The 23,285-nt window shown below is 42.5% G+C and overlaps 1 protein-coding gene across 4 annotated transcripts; it reads right to left on the reverse strand.

Moving 5' to 3' along the window:
• Window positions 1-1,510: 1,510 nt before the first annotated feature.
• On the reverse strand, window positions 1,511-22,576 carry LOC106648981 (trichohyalin). Of its 4 annotated transcripts, none has more exons than XM_023458917.1 (3): window positions 22,397-22,576; window positions 10,748-12,973; window positions 1,511-8,421 (listed from the first exon to the last, which is right to left on the reverse strand). In XM_023458917.1, exons 2-3 carry the CDS (start codon window positions 12,890-12,892, stop codon window positions 2,245-2,247), a joined length of 8,322 nt encoding a protein of 2,773 aa, XP_023314685.1. In that variant the 5' UTR covers window positions 12,893-12,973; window positions 22,397-22,576; the 3' UTR covers window positions 1,511-2,244. The 4 variants fall into 4 exon arrangements, with proteins under 4 accessions (XP_023314685.1, XP_023314686.1, XP_023314684.1 ...); XM_023458918.1 differs by lacking the exon at window positions 22,397-22,576 and adding an exon at window positions 13,220-13,293; XM_023458916.1 differs by lacking the exon at window positions 22,397-22,576 and adding an exon at window positions 13,048-13,265.
• Window positions 22,577-23,285: the final 709 nt, after the last annotated feature.

Here is a 23,285-nt window from a genome sequence, read left to right on the forward strand (position 1 = left end):
TGAACAAAATGTAATATCTGTAAATAGCCAGTGTTTTTGTGGTAATTTTCAATATTTACACATCATAAATAAGAGTAAGTTCATACCTCCAACACAATAAATTGATATTCAAGCATTTATTATAGGACAGAAACAAAAGGTCAAAATAAAATTTTCTGAATAATTCAATATCTATTGCCGATATGTCATTGTACCATATTATTGTGAACACTTTCTCAAACATCGATTTTTGTAAATAAAATTAAAGAAATAAAATTTGAAAGCGTCAAATTCTTTTCCTTATCAGTAATTAGTTGTACTATTAAAAAACAGTTAACGATTTTATTTATGAAAACAAAAAGTCTCTTAGACAATATTTCCTCTTTTTCAATATAGTATTAGTATCCTTTTCTTTACTTTGAACTAATCTATCAATCGCTTTTAGCAACTTCATGTGCTTTATTGGTTTTGGTTTTTTTCTTAAGCTTGGCACGTTCGTGCATTCATTTTTTTCTACAGACAAAATTGTTTGCATTATCTATTGATTTGAAACAATAAACTAGACGCAAAAAGTCTTACCTGATTCGGGCTCTTTATTATATTCCTGTACTAGTTCGTGGTCCTCTTTTCTAATTTGAAGTTTACGGGTGACTTTTTGTTTTATGGCTTCGATTTTCTTGCCGATTTTGTAAGCCATACATTTCATGAGAGAGCTCATCATTTTTTGGTTAGAATTTTCTCTTTTATTCATTTTCGTTTTCATGTTATTACTATATCGATTGCATTGACTACAAACAATTTTTCTCAAATTTTAACGGATAATGAAATAATCGAGCTGAGGAAAATTAAAAATATTTTACCTAATTCTAGTTTGAAGAGTTTCAATGCGACAAAATTGAATAATCAATAACGATAGTAGAAAAATAAAACGAGCAAACATGGATTTTAATAGACTTTAATGATGGCCATATAATTTTTTATCCAATTCAGTAATTTGTATCTCGCTTTAATGTAATGCATTTGTTTATTTAAATGAACGAGTCTAGATAATTTGTATAGGTTGGGTATAAATATTAATTATAAAAAATTCGATGTAATACCATTTGTAAAAACGAGTCAAAATAAAATAAACAATAAAAAAAATTAACATTATAGTACAACACTTACTAACATGTTTTTAAATTTTTATTAAAATACATTTTTTGGGCTACAAAAAATATGAATTTCTACTTTTTCGTAAACTTGTTACTATTGACTTTGTAATATGTTTTGAAGATTACTCCATTAAATACGTCTACATTAAATAGACGATTCTGAGCTGATAAGACAATGTACACAAATATGATCGATAACTTAAATTTTCTTCGTACGATCCCCGAAGAAATCAAGTTATTGTAATTAATACAATAGAATAATTCAATTAAACATGTATTTTTGATTTTCGTCTTATATTTTCATGAAAAAATCAATAATAATAAAAAAATTAAAAGAAATTAAATTAAATAATAGAAATAAAACCAAAACGATGACATAAATGTAAGCAAAGTTTATTATTATAATCAACAGGTTAATTACATTGGACATGTCATAAAAAGGGGATTAGCAAATAATAAAACGAATTTTATTAAAAAGTAAAATAAAAAGAATAATTGTGATCATTGTATATAAAAATACGTCAAAAAATGGTGTAAGCATTTGATTATCAATCAACAATTGCATAGATTAAGTTAAATAATTTTTTTCTTATTTTATATAACATTCATTTTTTATATATTTATGACAATGTTTAATAATATAATAACATATATTCTTTGTTTTTCGGATTACAATGATTAATATGAAAATTTTAGAAAATGACAGTAAATATATATGGCAACGCTCGGTGCAGCAGCACGTAGCACCGCATGGTTGTCTTTATGAAGCGACAACAATATGCTTAAATGTAATTTACGTTTTACAAACATATAATAAATAAAAGTCTAGTTGAAATGTTTACTTTGCAGATCTCATTACATAACAAATATGATAAAAGAGAAATAAAGTAAAAGACAAGATCGGTATGATGGAGCACTCGATGAGTTTTGTGAAGTTTGAGCACCAGCCGACACCACTGCAATGAGGTATAGAAATTAAAATTTACGACCGGAGAAGGGTAAAGAGTAAACGATGTGGCGCGGTTCACGAATATTTATCACAGTCCAAATCGATTTGTATGCTGAACGAAATACAGGGGCGTTGAGAAATGCACTTGAAGAAACGCAGTGATCAGTTGGTTTCTACCACGGGTATGTAAAATTTGTGGCGCTGCGTGTCCCGAGTATGCTTGAACTGGGCCTTCTCGTCCTGGAGAAGAGCAGTTGGACACGGCGCTTGCACCGTGGAGTAGGTGCTCGAAGAGGAAACGCGTTGCTCCTCGCTGCCTCGCTCCATCCGGACGTGGGACCTCTCGGTGGAGCGACGTTCGTGACTCTGGTTCGACGACGACGACTCGATTCTTTGCTGCTGTTGCTGATGCTGATGCTGTTGATGCTGTGGTGCCTGCACCTGCAAATTATCCTTAGGCGGCGATCGATGCACTCGGGTCTCCCTGGCGTAGCTCTGACTGACGATGGGCTCGCCACCGTTGCGTTGCACGCTGCTGCGCGTCTCCCGACTCTGGTCCACCATCTCGTGGAACGAGGTTTGCTCCATTCGGCCGTCTCGCTCGGCGCTGGCTATGCGTCTGTGCAGCGCCGTGTTGCTGATGTCGGTTTTCGATTCGATCAGATTCCAGCGCTTGTGGCCCGAGCTCGTTCGCTGAACTTCCTGTTGTTGTTGCTGCTGCTGCTGATGCTGTTGCTCATGCTGCTGATGGTTGCTCGTCGTCATGGTGCGCTGCTGGCGCTCCAATTGCTCCTGTCGTTGACGTACGAGGCTCTGATGCTGGCGCCGTTCGTACTGATCGTCGAGACGAGCCAAGCTCACCGGTCGAGCCTCGCGTACCTCGGTACTGCTGATGTGAGCACCGGATACGAGCTTGGACTCGTTGTGAAGACTGGTGCGGACGTTGTTGACTGACGCCGGCACTTCTCGACCTTCGAAGCTGTGAACGTTTTCTCGCCTTACCACTTCTGTCGTTAGTTTCGGCTGTGCTAAGATCTGTGCGTAATAATCCTGATCCAGAGTTTGACGGACTTGTTTGTTGAATTCGTGACTTTCCACTCGTACATGAGGCTCGGGTCTGTATGGAATTTGTACGACTTTTTTAATAACTTGTTGTTGTTGTTGTTGCTGCTGCTGCTGCTGTTGATTCTTGTCTTCGACGCGTAGTGAACGCTGGAAGTGGGATTCCCGGCGTAGATCTGATTGTTGCATGACTTTGCGTTGTTCAGTCGATTTATGAACAGAACTAGCTCGCTCTTCATGGTGCTGCTGCTTAACTTCCCGCTGCTCTGATTGACGTTTCGTCACTTCGTTCTCAATCTTCATGTGCGCCTGTTGTTTACTGACGGTGTGACGTTCCATCGTAACCGGAGACGGAGCCTTCGCTGTTTGTGACATTTCAACTTTTCTTTCAACGTGTTGCTTGATGATCGTTCGACTTTCGGCTGGAGCTGGAGAAGGTTCCTTCGGCCTCTGCGGCATTTCCATCCTACCTTCCATTTTCAAATTGTCTTCGTGCTTAATGATGGTTCGACGTTCGATTGCCACGGGAGATGGAGCCTTAGCCCTTTGCTGCATCTCCATTTTACCTTCGATTTTGAGATTATCCGCTTGTTTGATGGCTGTGCGTCTCTCGGTAACTGTAGTAACGTCTTTTGATTTTTGTGGCATTTCCATTTTACCTTCCATCTTAAGGTTGTCATGTTGTTTGATGGCTGTGCGTCTTTCGGTAATTGTAGTGACGTCTTTTGGTTTTTGCGGCATTTCCATTTTACCTTCCATCTTAAGGTTGTCATGTTGTTTAATGGCTGTGCGTCTTTCGGTAATTGTAGTGACGTCTTTTGGTTTTTGCGGCATTTCCATTTTACCTTCCATCTTAAGGTTGTCATGTTGTTTGATAACTGTACGACGCTCGATGCTAGCTGGCGATGATTCTTTCGGTTTTTGAGGAATATCCATCTTTCCTTCCATGCGAAGATTGTCCTCGTGTTTAATAACAGTGCGTCTTTCGAATACTGTTGGTGACTCTTTCGGTTTCGATGGAATTTCCATTTTTCCTTCCACTTTGAGATTATCTTCGTGGCGAATGGCAGATCGTCTTTCGCTGACTGTGGTTGTTTGTTTGGATCTTTGTGGAATGTCTAATTTGCCTTCAGGTTTCAAATTATCTTGAGGCCTCTTGACTTCAGCGCGATCACCTTTAATAGGACTCTTTTCTTTTATTGGTCGTACAAACTCGCCTTCGGGTCTAAGATTGTCTTGAGGTTTCTTTACTTCAGCGCGATCGCCTTTAAGTGGACTCTTTTCTTTTATTGGTCGTACAAACTCGCCTTCGGGTCTAAGATTGTCTTGTGGTCTCTTTACATCAGCACGATCACCCTTGATAGGTCCCTTTTCTTTTACTGGCCTGACGAATTCGCCTTCCGGTTTCAAATTATCTTGAGGTCTTATGGGCGAGGGACGTTCAGCAGGTTTGTATGACTTGGGTTTCGGTCTCTCGAAGTTTCCTTCTGGTTTCAGATTATCAGAATGTCTAATTGGAACACGTTTTTCAGCTGGTCCAAGTGGCTTACTTTTTGGAGTTTCAAATGTGCCTTCAATTTTAAGATTATCTTTTTGCTTAATAATCGTACGTCTCTCACAAACAACTGGGGTTTCAACAACCTTTTTCTTTGTGAATTCACCTTCTACTTTAAGATTATCGTGTTGCCTGATAGCTGTTCGCCTTTCAGTTACAATCGGTGCTTGAACAACTTCTTTTTTAGCGAAATCACCTTCAATTTTCAAGTTATCCACTTGTTTAATGGCCGTTCGTTTTTCGGTAATAACAGGAGCCTTTTTCACTTCCTTTTTAGCAAATTCCCCTTCTACTTTAAGATTATCTTGATGTTTAATTACTGTTCGTTTTTCAGTGATAATAGGTGCTTTTGTGACTACCTTCTTTGCAAATTCTCCTTCGACTTTTAAGTTGTCTTGATGCTTTATTGCAGTTCGCTTTTCTGTAACAATTGGAGCTTGAACTACTTGCTTTTTCACAAATTCACCTTCTACTTTCAGATTATCTTTTTGCCTAATTGCCGTTCTTTTTTCAGTGATTACTGGGGCTCGAGGAACTTCTTTTTTAGTAAATTCACCTTCTACCTTGAGGTTATCTTTTTGTTTAATCATTGTTCTCTTTTCAGTTACAACTGGAGCTTGAACAACCTCTTTTTGAACAAAATCACCTTCAATTTTCAAATTATCCTCATGTTTTATTATAGTTCGTTTTTCAGCTACAGGTACGGTTTTAGATTTTTCTGGCATATCAAATTCACCTTCTACTTTCAGATTATCAACTGGTTTTTTGACAATTGGTCTCTCGGCGGGTTTAAATTCTGTGGGCTTAGGTCTTTCAAACTCTCCTTCGATTTTAAGATTATCTTCATGTTTCACGACGTTTACGCGCTCACCTTTAACGACTTTGTAGTCATCACGAGTACGCATATCTACGAAGTCACCTTCCATTCGCAAATTATCTTGATACTTCGTTATCTCCGCTCGCTCTCGTACTATAAAATCGGAATAGTCATTGCGTGATGTGATGGTCTCCATATTACCTTCCATGCGCAAGTTGTCAGTATGTTTAACAATTTCCGCTCGGTCGCCTCTAGTTGGAGTGACATCCTTAATTGGTCTTTCGAACTCACCTTCTGGCTTGAGATTATCTTGAGGTTTAATTGGGACTTGTCTTTCAGCTGGTTTAAAACTTTTTGGAGATGGTCTATCGAACTCACCCTCAATTTTCAAATTATCGGATTGTTTAATGAGTGTGCGTCTTTCAGCAGCGCCCACGGTTGGTTTGATTGGTCTTTCAAATTCGCCCTCGGGTTTAAGATTGTCTTGTGGCTTTTTCACATCAGCACGGTCGCCTTTCAGAGGACTAGTTTCTTTCAAAGGCCTTTCGAATTCTCCTTCTGGTTTTAAATTATCTTGTGGCCTTACAGAAACTGATCGTTCAGCTGGTTTGAAACTTTGTGGTGTTGGTCTTTCAAATTCTCCTTCAATTTTTAGATTGTCTGTTTGTTTTATAAGTGTGCGCCTTTCAGTCTTAGCAACAGTAGATTTGATGGGACGTTCGAATTCTCCCTCGGGTTTTAGATTGTCTTGTGGTTTTTTCACATCAGCGCGATCACCTTTTACTGGAGTAATTTCTTTAATTGGCCTTTCAAATTCACCTTCGGGTTTGAGGTTGTCTTGAGGTTTAATAGGAGTTTGACGTTCGGCTGGTTTAAAACCTTTTGGAGCTGGTCTTTCAAATTCTCCTTCAATTTTTAGATTATCCGAATGTTTAATGAGCGTGCGTCTTTCGGTCTTACCAACAGTTGGTTTGATTGGTCGTTCAAACTCTCCCTCGGGCTTAAGATTATCTTGTGGTTTTTTAACCTCCGCTCGATCGCCTTTTACTGGAGTAATTTCTTTAATTGGCCTTTCAAATTCACCTTCTGGTTTGAGGTTGTCTTGGGGTTTAATCGGAACCTGTCGTTCAGCTGGTTTGAAACCTTTTGGAGATGGTCTCTCAAATTCTCCTTCAATTTTAAGATTGTCTGATTGTTTGATAAGTGTACGCCTTTCAGTTGTACCAACAGTTGGCTTTATTGGTCGCTCGAATTCTCCCTCGGGTTTAAGATTGTCTTGTGGTTTTCTTACATCAGCGCGATCGCCCTTTATTGGAGTGAGTTCTTTTATTGGTCTCTCGAATTCTCCCTCGGGTTTAAGGTTGTCTTGGGGTTTAATTGGAATTTGACGTTGGGCAGGTTTGAAACTTTCCTTTGGAGTAGGTCTTTCGAATTCACCTTCGACTTTGAGATTATCTGAATGTTTAATGAGCGTTCGTCTTTCAGTTGTACCCATAACTGTTTTTATTGGTCGCTCAAATTCTCCCTCGGGCTTAAGATTGTCTTGTGGTTTTCTAACCTCCGCTCGATCACCTTTTATTGGAGTGATTTCCTTGATTGGTCTCTCGAATTCTCCCTCGGGTTTGAGATTATCCTGTGGTTTTATAGGAACTTGACGTTGAGCAGGTTTGAAACTTTCTTTTGGAGAAGGTCTTTCGAACTCTCCCTCAATCTTAAGATTATCGGAGTGCTTGATGAGAGTGCGTCTTTCAGCAGCGCCAACAGTCGTTTTAATGGGACGTTCAAACTCTCCCTCAGGCTTCAGATTGTCTTCGTGCTTAATTATTTCCACTCGTTCTCCTTTAACGACTTTATAGTCATCACGAGTACGTGTGTCGATAAAGTCACCTTCCATTCGCAGATTGTCTTGATATTTCGTCACTTCAGCTCGCTCTCGCACTACGAAATCAGAATAGTCATTGCGTGACGTGATAGTCTCCATATTACCTTCCATGCGTAAATTATCAGTACGTTTAATAATTTCTGCTCGATCCCCTCTAGTCGGAGTGACTTCTTTAATAGGTCTTTCAAATTCCCCTTCGGGTTTAAGGTTATCTTGTGGTTTAATCGGAATTTGACGTTCAGCTGGTTTAAAACCTTCCGGTGTTGGTCTTTCAAATTCACCTTCAACTTTGAGATTATCTGAATGTTTGATGAGTGTTCTTCTTTCAGTTGTACCCATTACTGTTTTGATTGGTCTTTCAAATTCTCCTTCAGGCTTCAGATTATCCTGTGGTTTTTTCACATCAGCTCGATCACCTTTTACTGGAGTGATTTCTTTGATTGGTCTTTCAAATTCTCCTTCTGGTTTCAAATTGTCTTGTGGTTTTATGGGGATTTGACGTTCAGCTGGTTTGAAGTCTTCATGTGTAGGTCTTTCGAACTCACCCTCAATTTTTAGATTATCGGATTGTTTAATGAGTGTTCGTCTTTCAGCAATACCTACAGTAGTTTTTATTGGACGCTCAAACTCTCCTTCGGGTTTGAGATTATCTTGTGGTTTGATAGGAACCTGACGTTCTGCTGGTTTAAACTCTTCAACTTCTCGCTGTGCAAATTCGCCTTCCACTTTAAGATTATCTTCATGCTTAACGATCTCAACTCTTTCACCTTTAACAACTTTAAAATCATCTCGAGTGCGTGTTTCAGTGAAATCTCCTTCCATACGAAGATTATCTTCGTGTTTAATTTTTGTTGAGCGATAATCAACTTGATCATACAAAGGATAGTCAATTTGGCTCGTTGTGACGTTTTCAGCATCTGTCTGTTCATAGTAGTTATCTTCTTTTACCTCTGTAATCACGACTGGCTGCGGTTTTTCTATAACTTCGTAGAGTTGATAGTCTTCTTTCACGTGCGACGAATTCTGTGAAAATAGAAAATATTTAATATCCATGTCTACTAATTTTTTATATTAAAATTACTCGTTTTTCATTTATTTAATGTCATTGATAGCCGTGTGATGATTATTTTAAAAAGGCAATAAGTTAGGTCATCATCACATCAATCCGTACCAATTTAACTTATCCTGGTAAAATATTTTCAATTCTTCATTGTATATAAATGTAACTATTTAATGTATTAATGTTAGCTAACGTTTCATGTAGCTAGATTTATTTTCTTTCTGATAAGCCGAAATTTATAGATTTATTTATTGGTGTCAATTTTCTATCTGACGATTTATGTTTTCACCCGAGTGCACGTAACGTATATAAAAGTTTATAATTGACGCCTACTGTTCTTCGACGCTTTATGGTACAATTAGCATCAAACTACACGCGTTAATTCGTTTTGAAGGGTTACTTGCATAAAAGTAAATTTGGCATTATCGTAAAGTTTCAAATTTTCATTTACGAATTTCTATTTAGTGTATTAATTAGCTATTTACAAAAAACACTCTCGAGTTAGATCGTCTTTTGATCGCAAATGATACGGTATATTTATGCATAGAGAATTAAAAAATAACAAAAATTGCATCAAATATCGTGCAACGGTTCATAGATGAGCATAAATAAGTTTTTGATACATTTAAAATGATCAAATGAAAACTTTTCAGGCTAGCGTCTCGTACACGCAGCATCTTGCAGGTGACACTGCCTTATGTACCAGCGAAGGCCACGCATACGTATGTATAATATAGAGTTGTGCAATGCACGAGCAGTATGTAGACTGTTGCATATATGTATACGTTCACGAACACGCACACAAGCTCGCGAATACGTATAGCGCAAAGTCGAGGCTCGGGAGAGCGCTCGCACCTATCTCCCCCGCATTCTTCCAACTGGAGAATAGAGTTCAATGGATGGCAGACAGGTATGGTCATGCATGTATGTAAAATTAGCTATAGCTTCCGGAGCTGCGATTTTATCTACGATTCCGAAAGGATGATGCTCTTACACTGCCGCCTGATCTTTTCGAGTATTCAACTTTTACACATTTATAAATTGAAAGAAAGAGAGAGAAAAAGGCGGAGATGTATTAACGTGAAATCAAGTGAAAGAGTAGTCGTATACGGCAATGAAAAAAAGTACGTAATACGTATGTATATATTTATGGGCTTGTCCGTTTTAGTCTCGTAACCGAAGGCCGACCTTGCTAAGAACGGCAGCTTCCTTTGATTTTACATCGCGAATTTTTTTTTCCTTCTTTATACTTATCGGAAGTGATCTCATTTTTTTTGACTCGGAAATTTTGTTCGCGATCATTATTATGCCTAGAGAGACATTTTTATTTTGACTGCCAGTGAAGAGCCGAGAATTTTGAGTACTCGTCGTATACACGAGCTGTACTATGCGGCGCACGTCGCTTGTTCTTATCAAAAAATCATCGTCAAAAAGTCATACAGCCGGTAGTATGCGTTTGTTGTTTTACGAGTATACAAAGCATCGCAATTTTTTTCTTCTTTTCTTGTGTGTTAAATTTTAACACAAAAAATTTACGTACACGCGACGCGTCTGTTCATATTTGCAGGCACGCATTCCACGAGAATGACGTATGGTTTTGCTCATGTATGAATTTTCGCAAAACACAGCGTATCTATTGAAATGAATTTTCTCGCATAAAATCGCGCTCGTTCACTTTTAAATGAATAACTATTAAAGACTGGAGCAGCTAAGGCAAGCAAAGTCTAATTATTTTTCAGTGACGAGCGCGCCAACACCTGTGCCACACAGCTGCTTATATCGTCGTAGTCTTGCGATAATTCAACGGCAAATAAACCTTATCGCTATTTTCTATTATGCGCAAGTGTATAATAGCAATAAAGTTATCGTCAATGAGGTGAAATTTAACACGTGGTTATAGCTAGTCGATCGTCGTTCGAGTACCAGTGGAGCCAAAACAAAGCGCAAAATGATTTGCTTCATACTGACAAGTATACGTATCGCGCACGTGCTTGTATATAAACGTGTAAAAACTTTTATTTATTGGCACTCGTTGATTTATGCCGGTAAGTGGAAAAAAGTTGACGTTAGTTTAAAAATAGAATGTTACCAGTGCTGAAAGTGCAGAAAACATCACTGGCAGATTTTTCCTTTTTTTTGCTCGTTTTGTCTCAAGCAGCGAGCGCCAAAAGTGTTTATACAGTTAAAAGCCGAGCAACGATTATGCGCAACCGCGTACATGTATCGATCGCGATCGGATGAAAGGAAAGTGAAAAAAAGCTCGGACGAAAGGAAATAAAGTGCACTCACGTATTCCTGTAGCGACGTGAAGCTGGACGACTCGTGGTGCATCTCCTCCGAGTGGTACAAGGAGTCCTTGACGTCGTAGACGTAGGTGGTCGTGACCGTCTTCTCGTTGGTGTCGCTGGGCTCGAGGACGACCTCGATCTCCTGCACGGTGACGATCTGACTGGGCGGCGGGGGCAGGATGGTCGTGTGGGTCTGGACGATCTCCTCGACGTTGACGGTCTCCTCGAGGGTGACGTTGCGCGCGTTCGGCGGCACGACCTGGCGCAGCAGCATCTCGTCCTCGTGGCTCTCGAGCCTCTCCTCGCTGACGATGCGCTCCTCCGTGACGAAGTTGTCGACCCAGTCGGGGCTCGGCTGGCGGGCTCTGTTCAGCTGGATCGTCTCCACGAGCTGCTCCTGGCTCCTGTCGTCGATCGCGTTGCTCGACGAGACGACCTCGTGGTAGAGCTCGCGCTCCTCGCTGACGCTGGCGTTGCTGCTGCTCTGGAACTGCACCGGGATGACTCGCTCGGGGCTGATTCTGCTGTCGAGGGTCGACACGTCTTGGTAAATTTCGTGCTCCCTGCTGATGTGTCCGATGGGCACCACGTGCTCGGGACTGGCGCTCTGCTGGCGTATGACCTCGTGATACATGGACGAGCTGCTGTGCTCGTCGAGGTTGTCGTAGACCGATCGGCGATTGTCGATCTTGGTGTCGTTGCCGAAACGATCGTTCGCTACAAAGTCCGGGCTGACGCTCCGCTGGTGCATCACCTCGTGATACATGGAACTTTGCTCGTCGACGTTGTCGTAGTAATAGCTGCGCTGTTCTTCCTTCGACTCGAACGACGGATAGTCCAGGTGCACGGGGCTGGAGCTGCGCTCGTGCACCACCTCGTGGTACAGGACATTTTGATCGTCGACGTTGTCGTAGAAGGATCGTCTGTTTTCGATTTTCGATTCATTCGAGGAGTGCTGCTGCTGCTGCAAGAGCTGCTCGGGACTACCGGCTGAGTTTGTTTCCTCGCGATAGAATCGCGTTTCTTCGTAACTCGATTCGTGCTGCTGCTGATTGTGCTGCTGCTGCTGCTGTTTGAGCTGCTCGTCGAAAAGCCGGCGCCGGACAAATTCGTGATCGGCGTGCTGCTGTTGGTTGAGCTCTGTATTGCTGTAGCTACTGTTGTGGCTGCTGGCAACGTAATCGGCCTCGTCGAAGCTCACGCTTTGGTTGTTATTGATCTGGCGGACGTCGACGTTATCGCGGCGCTGCTCGAATCTGTTGTTGCTCGTGCGGCGAGTCTGTCGCGGTGACGTCTGGACTTGCTCGTAAGTGAAGGTACCGTCCCAGCCGGTCTCGCTGCTCTCGTCGTAGCTCCTCGTCGTTTTTTTAGTCTTGCTACCGCTGCTGTTGGATTCGACTTGCTTATCCAGTCGGTGATTTTCTATGCTCGTTTCGTTCGATGTGAGGGCCTGTTGATAGGGTTGCTGCTGCTGCTGCTGCTGACCAGACTCGTAGACGGCGCTACTGCTGGCGAAATAACTGGCGGCGTACTTGCTGGAGTTTGCCGTGGCCTCGTAAGCCTCCTGGTGACCCTGGCTCTTGTCCAGGGTGACGTGGCCGCCGTTGGGCAGCTGCTCCACCTTGTGCTCGTGCTGGACGTTCTTCTGAACGTAGGGCGTTGAAGTGTGTACGATGTGGCCGTTGGTTTTGTGCAGCCGCTCGTCTCCCGAGGACGACATGAGCTCGGCAGCCAACAGATCGAGGCTGGCCAGTTTCGCGTTGGCGGAACTGCTGCCGTCGACCTGCTGATGTTGCTGACTAGTCATGTGTTGGCTCGAGCTCTGCCTGTTATTGCTATTGCTGTGGCTGTGGTTGTTGCTGCTGCTACTGCTGCTGTCGTAGGAGCTTGTGGTGATCGGTAAGTGTCCGGTCTCGGTGACGCTGCGCGAGATGACGTTACCCTGGGCGTCCATGACCAGACGCTCGGTAGTCTCGGCCTCGTAGGTGCGCTGGGCCTCCTTGCTGTACTTGGCCCGCTTTATCGACTCCTCTCGATTCACGCTGCTGCTCGTCGTTGTGCTGGTCAGCTGCTGTTGGCTCTGTTGTTGTTGCTGCTGCTGCTGCTGACGCTGCTGTTGGCTGCGCTTGTTCTTCTTGGCTGTCATCTTGTCGTTTGTTTTCGTTCGATCGGTAGGACTGTATTGATCAAGCGATCGAAACTCGCATGTCTCGTTGCCGCCAACCAACTGTCACAGAGATATATAGCACAGAGTCACACACAATTGAGCAAACAATTAACCAATTTAAACAATCAACCAACAGAAACCAAAAAAACAAACAAACTTGTGGTGAACCAACAAATAAATCGTTACGATACGGGTGAAAATTCGCTCGAGTGCAAGTCGGTGCGATTGTAAGCGAATTAGTATTCCTTTATAATAAGTCGAGAAAATCGGATAAAGTATAATTGAATATGTCGTGGGGAAACCGACCGGTTGGCTCGATCGCCTGTAGCAGACTGGAGTCGAGGAGCGCCGGTCTCTGCCTCGTATAGATACTCTCGCGATGCGTGTTCTCCGGGTTGTTGCCGATCTCCTACTCCCACCTCCGCGCCTCGTCGTGTGTTTCGCGCGCGGACTCGTTCGCAAAGCCCGCGCGTGGGATGATATTATACAGCAATAGGTACACTGCTTGCTCCGAGCTTATTGCATATATACGAGAGTGTACGTGTATGTGTGCGACTGCTGCATACATCTCCTACTACTTGGCTGCTGCTGCGATCGCCAAGTAGATGCCGAGTGGGGCGACCAGTTAGAGCTCCTTTGTCGTATATAGGTACTAGTTGTCCGAGTCCCAACGTACACGTACGTGTATGTGTGTATACGAAAACACTGACGTAATCGTCGCTTTTAAAAGTCTTATTTGCTGCACATAGCCTCGCGGCGTGTAGGCACGCTACGACTCACGGGGGCCTTTTGTTCGTTTCCTTGCTCAGGAGCTCGATCGAGCTTCCCTCCGACTTTTTCGGGATATGCTCGTACGAGTATAGAGCTCGAGAAGCGCGTGCTCGTACGCGATAAATGCTAATGCGTGCGCGCGACTTTTTTATCTCTTTATTTTTGCCGATCGATGCTCGCGCGTCGAGACACATCGGGAGCTGAAGACCTTGACCCGATGCCGCGAGATCGGTACGTACGCACACACGTATCATTATATATCGATTCGACTTCTCGATTAAGGGGTCGAAGGACTAAATCCTTATATCGTTTGGCGTCGAACGAGCCAGTAAAAAACAGCGGAAAACACGAAAAAAAGTCGTATATTATACGCGCGATCGTTTATTTGTCGCGAGAGCATCAAGGTCCGTCGTGCAGACTTCGATGTAGGCTTATAGGCAGGCCACACAATATAGCACAGACACGATCGCTGGTGTTACGCATGTATAATTCTACATGTATACTACATACACGCGCGTGCATGGCAAATTTATGAAGTAATTTTACAAGTGTGTATGTGTGTGTGTTTGCGTGCGTGAATATGTACGCATTAGCTGTCATTCTAAGGCAGCTATCTATCGAGTCTTCGCTAATTGATTGAACGCTCGAGCGCGAGCACGCCCGAGAGAGATCGGGAGCGAGAATATATGGCGCATGAGAAGGAAAGAGAGAGAGAGATGTGATCCGCAACAGACCGAATCGAATGCCAACGACGACTACTATACGGCTCACTTCTGCCTCGAGCCTAGCGCTTGCAAATCTGTGTATAAACACAATCCCAAGCCGCACGCGTATATTTACTCATTACAGTTTAATATCCTACACATAACGAGCTACATACAAACGTGCGCCTGTAAATGTTTGCAAAAAACCGCTACGCTTCGCGTATGTTTTTTTCGCTTCTTAATAACTTGACTCAGGTGTAGGATTACCTTTTTTTATAGCGGTATACGCGTAGTACTTGTAAGTACATATACCGATCTTTGGACTCTACGGTACAGCATATAAAAAAAAAACACGGACCGATCGTATCGCATTTGGATATAAAAACTTCAGGAAAATGTGCAAGCCAATCACATGGACAAATTCCTAACTCGATTCAGTATACTGAATACTAGTATAATATACGCTACAAGCGTATCGTCATTGTTTTCATTCGTAACTCCAAATGTCCTCGTTGAATCGGTAGCAGATCGAAAAAAAAGAACAAGATGCGATTCAAGCTTGACTCGCAGGCGCATTATACACAAGAGAACGTTTTTCACCTTAACGCAGATATCTATATGTAGAACAACTTTCAACTCATCGCTATTTATATGTATAATAAGAGTAATTATTACCGATGTTGCGTGGACACGCGGCGAACGTCGTAAATTTCGAAGCTGACCCGAATCGGGAAGCCAACTCAAAACAAATCGGCAATTTTTAACGCCGCTAAATCACATCGCCGTATATAATATAAGCTCGTCTTCCTCGTTTTGCGAGGGCATTCATTCAATTCGAACAATTGCCGCGGCTGAAATCACTTACGCATACGCGTAGTCGGCGTTTTGGATGGCCGTGTACATGCATTAGCGAAAGACCTGCATAAAGTTTTAACCGCATCACAGATCGCGCAAATTTTTATTGCGATCGGATGTATGAAATTGTACTATAAAGTCAGCTCCGTTCATCGCCGTGCACGCTCGAAGTGACCAGCGCGACGCGGCGCGACACTCCGCGACTCCTTCCTACATCCCACGCCTTATAGCACTTTCAAGCGAAATACCATTCGGAAGACGGTTCGCCGATACGTGCAGTATAAAAAGGACGTCTCGTGGCGCCTGCGTCCGAATCCATCTCGACGCGCGCATACAAACGAGAATCGCTACTATACCTACGATGACGCGACTCTAACAGAATCTTGTAAAGCTTGTAATGGCTACCCGTGTACGAGTAAGAAAGTTGTAATTTTTTTTTCACCGTCACCTAGGCTTGACCGTATAGCAATGACAGATTGATTGATTCAATAATATAATTACGTACAATGTAAGAATTTTAACTTTATTGCCTGTATGTACAGCGCCATGGGCTTTCGCGTGCAGTCCGATCGCGAACCGATCCCAAACATCCTTCGAATCGGAATCGATCGTTTGTGTTTATAATAATAATAAAAAAAGATTACGACTCAAGGGAGAAAACCCGCAGAAAATGATGGCATCGCTTACATATGGCACCTGGGCCATTCATTACCGCAGCTCGCCGAAGAAAATAGCGCTTACATGCGCGAGAGAGCTCGAATGATGACTGGATTGTCGTTCGCCCACTCTTGGCATCTCTCGGCCTCTCGTCGACCATATACGGCTATATAACCACGTAAGCGTGTGTGTGTGAGTTCGCCTATAAGCAGCGACTCGCACCACTATATATTTTATGTACTATAATGTGTGCACGAGAGGCGCTTGTTGGCTCTCGCAGACGAGCTCTCTCGCGTGCGGACGAGTTGCTCAAAAGACCTTCTCTCTTTTCCCGACTGCGGCCGCTGCTGCTACTCGTCTGTCTGACGTCTTGTGTGCAGCTCGCATTGCCGATTCGCGCCCACAGCTTTTCGTCGCGAGACGCACGGAGAAAAAGAGAAAGAAAAAGCACCACGACGCATCGCGAGCATCAAAACGATGAGTCTCACGCGGGTATTATAGAGGAAATGAAATGATTCTTGCACTTGCTCGTTAAAGTCGTCGCGCAAACGCGATGCAAGCTCGAGCAAACGAGAGAAAGAAAGAGAAATGTTGCATTTGTATTTCTGCTCGTACCAGACTTTATTCTTTTTTTTTAATTTTGATTGATGTATACGCAACTGCTCGAATATATAATATGCACCTACATCTCTCTTTCTCGCTCTGCGCAGACGTGGGGGCAAGAAAAGTGAATTCCGATTATCCGTATAGCGAGCGAAAACGGAAAGTATAGTCGTACGCTTAATTTATTGCTCGTAGATAAGAATTGTCGTACATAGGCTGCTGTTGCCTCGATACATACTCACGGAGTTTTATTATTTTTTTCTTTTTTTAAACAATCGCAATCGTGGCGCGCAACATGGCAACGGGTTTTCACCTAGATCGCTCGACATGTCGTTTTGTCTTACGCTCCGGAGAACGTGCTACATTGAGATTTTTAGGTGCGACCAATTGCGTTTATAGTCATTACGTCTATCTGTGTCGTCGGATGCTCTTTCCTGTGACTCTCTTGCCTGCATACAATATATAAGCTGTCTAATTCATCGCCAATGTGTCGCTGTCACTGATTACATTTGCCTGTGGTCGACACGTTTATAACGAATGGACGTATGGTTTAAATGGGCACATCGTGTCCGTGCGTGCGCGTACTATTGCGTAATGGATAAGCCACCTCAACAAGCGACGTATTTTGGTACTGTATACTGAGACTTTCACTTGGAAATGTATGCCGATGCCGAAAAAAATCAACTTGTTCCGCAAATTGCGACCGATTTAAGAAATCCCGCCTGCAATCTTTTTGTCAACTTTTTTGAATTTTTAAATGAGCCATTTTTTCACGCTTATTGTACTGAACCGATGAATATGAATTTACGGAAAGACTCATGAGAAAGGAAGATGATCTGGTGTAAAATTAAAAGCAAGACTCGACGCTTAATAAGCTACTTCCATTCGAAGTACTTGAAAAATAATAATGCTGATGAACAATGCCAGAATATTTGAAACTCGCTTCAACTACGTCAACGAAATATATAAACCTTACTTATATAAATTAAAGCTGCTCTTAAAAACTACGTATGGTAAATAAAATTGATCATTTTGTAAAATAATATGAAAAAGTGTTATGCATATCAATTACATCCTACGAGTCTTCGGCGCGACTCGTAATGGTGCTGCGGTGTATTTTGTCTTTTTTAAAAATAGCATCTGATCTCTTGCGCTGTTATTTCCGGAGTAATAAATGCGTATACTACCTGATGATTTGTGATTCATGTCAATTGCTACACAAAAATTTGCCAAGCGACACTGCGACGTCGCGATACTTAAATTATCCGAGATGAATACGAAAATCGGTATGAATATGAGTGCGAATATAGATCCGACGCAGTTAATACGTTTGGAAAGCTCTTTTCCATTACGGGCACAATTGCAAAAATGTCGTTTCTGTCAGGCTGGATTATATGGGTGTCAAGAAAGAGAGAAATAAACAAGATTATCACGACAAAACTGGATTGTAAATTGCTGGCAAAAGTCGAGCGACCAGATCTATTTGCGTAGATGATATGGGTATGCAACAAGTGTCGATCGATCGTGCCCGCGACGCTTTTACAGCTGAGCCGTTTCACTTTTGTTCGGCACTTTTGTTTCGTGGAGAAAATTGCCTAAAGTATAATGATCAGTAAGTTCGACAGTATTGGTATTCTGCAGAGATCTCTCGTAGTTGCTTTTGCTCTACGACCTATGTTGCTTTGAAAAAGCCATAATGAGGTGACCTAAACGCTTGAAAAAAATCAACCCAGTAGTAGTATTTTATATTCTGCACCGCAGTGCGTACAGTTCTTAATTTGGGCATCCGTTAATTGGAAAAGAAAGCTCTGCGTTGCGATCGGCGTCTCGGGTCACAGCAGTCCTGTCTCCCTCGGTTTTTCCGCAATAAAACTCAGAGAGATCGTCTCGCGTCGATCGTTTTTCAATCCGATCGTCGCGATCCGAGTCCGCACGCATCAGGCATGTATTTTTAAGATTGTCCGTCATGCGAGAGCGCACCATTATTGGTCAGCCGAAGGTGTGCGCGATCGAGCTACTATACGCCGATCGAGAGAGTCGAGAGCGAGAGACCGGCGCGCGGCGTGTGTCCACAGACGACTGCCAAGGTTTTCGCCATTGTGCATGCAGACGCGCAATTTATTATGTTCGGCGAGCCGCAACAGAATAAAAAAAAAAGAGAAGAGTAGCCAGGAGGGACACGCGAATTTTTCGAAGGAAAAAGGGATTCTCTGTATATCGCCGAGTTCCTGCGCGCCTCCACGCAGCGCACTGCGAAGCTGAGTCACGGGCTATTTTTGACTCGCTCGCCGATCATTTGCGCTGCGTCGATATTTTTTCGCAAATATTCAAAGACAAACACGCAATAAAAAGCTCTTGATTCGGAAGTGTCGATTTTTACAAATGGCCGACATTTGAGAGTCGCTACTGTTGACTCGCGCACGAAGCACATGGGGAACGAAGCCGAATTTCGCTTGGATTTCACAATCCAACGAATTGTGGGCTTTTGCAACTCGATGCTCTCTGCAACAAGTGTTAAATACCTCGAGACGGAGGAGAGCAAACTCGATAATGGAATCAGTCGCCACCGGGCCGCGCTCGGGCTCTTGATAATATTATGCGCGTTATGTACCTTTTGTCGACGTACGAGCTTGTGCGAAGCCTGAAATATGCTCGTTGCTCGACTTCTCACACTTGACGAGCAATTTGCCTCGGCCAATTGGACTTGGAAGCTGTTTACCGAGCCCGTCGCGCTCCTCGTACATACATTATTTGCACTTTGCGATGCAGCGACGAGCGAGTTTTTTTTTATTTATTTTTTTGTTTTCGACGCGCCGACAGCTGCTCATTCCTAATAATACATCGCAATTGCAAATTGGTAAATAAAAAACACATATCCCACCCACGCCGTGATAATAGCGGTGCATGTTTATGCTCGCGCGCGGGTCTTTCCGAGCATGATCCAAATTAAAAAGTATTTCACATCGATTGTCGCGCTACACACGATGACATTGTTTAATAGTGGAATGCATAATTTCCAGTGAGCGATCTACATTATGAGCAATGTTGTGTATGTGCATCGAGAAGATGTGTCGAGCCTCGAGTTCTTTACCATATTCGTCCCTGACACTAACCAGAGCTCTTCTGCGCTCCGACATCGAGGTCATTTCTCATTTCTGCCGTATCTCTCTGGATTCTCGCCTGGCTCTCACGAGCCACGACTGTATACCAGCACAAAAAGAAAAACCAAGTTCAGATTGAGCGTGTGTGTGTGTGTGCTGTGCTCCCCTTTATCCTTGCCTCTCTCGAATATATTATTAAGCCGTATATTTGCGCACTTGACGAGCATAAACTTAATTGTATGCTTAATGTATTTCTGGTAACTTGTCGAATCTCGTCGTGTAGCCAGCTCGAAGCCCGATCGAAAGTATCTCGATCGATCTTAAGCCGATCGTGTCCGCGAAAGCTGAATTGATAATATATATGCGTGCGCGGATGCAGCTCAAGATCGCCGATTCGGGCACGCGCTCGACCCCACTTGAAGTGTCCTTTAACGATTTTACTTGGTCTTTTTTTGTCACCTGTATTATACTTGAAACTATTTTTAAGTGACAACGTGAATCGTGACACATATTTCCTACAAATCGACTATAAGGCTCTGCGCTATACCCCTGGTACCGATTTTTTTGCTGGCCTGGAAGTTGCTCGCGTACACGTACGATATACGTATCACGTCTCCACGATCTACGTACAAAAGCCTTATTTTTACCAATAATATACACTTGTATATATGGTCACGCGCACGATCCGGCCTCCGATGCGTTTATATTCGAATGTGAAAATTCTGCACATCGATTTACATACAGGATGTTCGGTGGCTGGTCGCGACTGCAATGCCACGGGCCGCGTCAGGGCCTTACCTTGATTATACTCCCATTCCCGCACTTGCACTTTTTTCCTTCTGCTCTTTCTTTATAAGTTATCCTTCCGGAAATTTTATCGATCTTTCTTTTCTGATACCTCTACATCGATGGCGTATTTATGTAGGATAGAATCGCACACGACTAGTCATAGTGGTTATAATAGTACGTGCACTATATTTATGCACTCGATCTGTCAAGGTCAGGCTGGAGAGTAGAGCATTGTAAGACGTCATGTGTATATTTCATAGTTGCAGATGGTCATAATTTGATGCTAAAAATGCCATTACACGCGGAGAAATTGCGGCACAATAATAATAATACATCTTTCGCGTTTGTTCGTTAACTATTTTTCTGCTTTGAAATCTGCCAGCGTGCCTTTCGGTTACATAAATTATAAATGCATTTGGAAATTTGCACTTATTCAATTTTTTTATCGATAACATCGCTTCTTCTCCCCGGACATCTAAGATTCTTTTGTGAATCGAAATATGATCGACAACCGTATCATTAAAGTTGGTTAGAACATCAAAATGATCTAGCACTTAATAATTAGATTCAATACTTAAAATCTAGCTCGACTTTGTGTACACCGGCGATTGAAGATTCAGACCGGCCCTCGTTAAAAACGCGCTCTGATCTAATTGCATGATGATTTTTACACGTTTGATCCATCGCTTACATCACGCACGAATATAGTTCAATCTCCATGCAAATTGAAAATAGGTGCGCAGTTAATAAATAATTCCGCGTATGATTCAGGCTTTTCGGCCTAAAGCCACAGCCAATTTTGTCTCGAATTACTAAATCGAAGGTGAAAATCTTTGCACTGATTTTCTGGACGAGCGATCGCTTTTGTATTCGCGCAATAAAATAAATAAAAGCCGATCTCCACCTGGATGCCCTGTTAAGTGTAGTTGTAGGCAGGCGGGAAAATCGATTGAACTAGACCTTATCAGAGGTACAAAATGATAGCACGATTAATTCCGCTCCGATAAGTTTTGGCGTCTCTGCAGGGCTAAATCTCCTATTCCTACGTACGATTTGGAAGAAGTTTATTTAACGGGTGTATCCTTGCCAAGTTTGACTGGCTTTGATAATCATCGCTGTTAAAAACTATTTTCGTGTATATGCTGTACTCAAAGTCAAAGAATCAGAGTCGATCGACAGAGAAGAACGTGTTAAATAGACGAGTCTTTTATTTATATTTTTCAAAAATACGATTCATGACTAGCGAAATGAACAAGTTAAACAACAATTTATTTATAACTAACAAGGAAGTCCAAATAGAGGGTGTGAAAAGGCAATCGTAAAAAATTAACGGAAATTTGTTTTTTGTCGAAAAATAGAAATCGTGTCATTTGCCAAACAATGAGACACTTGCAATAAAATAACGAGAATGATGAGACATGCATGCAAGACGAAGAAATAATGCAATACAATTATGACGAGATGAAGCAACTTTTAAAAATTACGAGACCGCAGACGATACACACTATGTCAAAAAAAATAATATAAATCCTCGTGCTCGCGGACGAGCATCAATAAAAATTCGCTAATAATGATGTAGGTACGATCCTCGATTTGATAAAATGATCGATTTCATCGGTCAAAAATAAAACTAATGATTCAGCCAGCACATGGCGAGGGGCTGGCCACACGACGCGACGAGGATCTTACAATGCATTTCATGAATATGGATAAAAAAATTATGAATCAACAGATTGTGACGGCGTGCTATAATCCATAGAAGGGATTCGCGATTATTCACTTTACCGATTTTAAACATTTACCTCGTCGTTGTCGTTGTTTTCACCACGTGTATACAATAATATGTATGAACAACATGCACGCATTAAAGCTCTGAAAGCCACATGGCCGATATTGAAAATTGTACACGCGGTGCGGACCGAATATACAGAAGAAACCAAAATAAGCTATACATGCGAGTAATACAAAGTGAACACACATTAACAAGGCCGCGTGATACTTACTGTCTGTGCAAAAGCTCGATTGGACCTGCATCGCTGCTGTTGCTGTTGTTGACTACGCTCGGACTCGACCTACCAGCGAGTCGTCGTACCTGTTGTTGCGATTCCCGATGCATATTGTACCATCAACATCACTGGATCCATATAGTATCCAATCGCGCCGATTGTTTATAATCAAATCTCAACTTATTTTCGTGGGGTCAAAACTACGCTAAAACTCGGTAATGTGTATACTGTATACGTAAGGTAGAGACGCGAGCCGCGTTATACTGGCCTACTAAAGCGTCGTGGCGAATCGCATGATCGAGCTTTTCGCGATGTAAGCGCGAGTTGTGCAGGCATCACGCGAGCTTTGGCACTGCACACATCGCACTCATACGTATACAGCAGGCACACATTGCACATCACAAAGGGGTGGTGGTGAAATTCGCCGAATGCCCATCACGCGCCGACTCGATCGCTTTCGATGTATGCGCGATGCCAATACATCGTTTTATACTTTCTGTGTACATTTACGTACTACTGCAGACTTCATACGAGCTTTTGCTTGTGTATGATGTCTGTACGAGCTTTGGCTATCGTTGTCATGGTTATACCTCGAAACAATTTATGCACCGCCTCTGCTGACTAGGGTAGGCTCGGCCGACACACGCGGCTACTGTACCTGTGCATAACAGTCAGTGTTCATTTTTCGACTGTCGACGCACTTTCCACCCGTGGCACTAGAAATCTCTTATCGGTCCCGATCTCCCGCTGTTTTTGTTTTTTTTCTTTTTGGTCTAATTGTTATGATTATTATTTATATCTGATTATTTCACCTCTCCTGATCTCTGTGATAAACAGCTGTTGCGTAAAAATTTTCTACCGGCTTGATATCATTATCGTGCAGCCG

This window comes from Trichogramma pretiosum, unplaced genomic scaffold (assembly GCF_000599845.2).
Source record: "Trichogramma pretiosum strain Unisexual culture from Peru unplaced genomic scaffold, Tpre_2.0 scaffold37, whole genome shotgun sequence".
Lineage (NCBI taxonomy): Eukaryota > Metazoa > Arthropoda > Insecta > Hymenoptera > Trichogrammatidae > Trichogramma > Trichogramma pretiosum.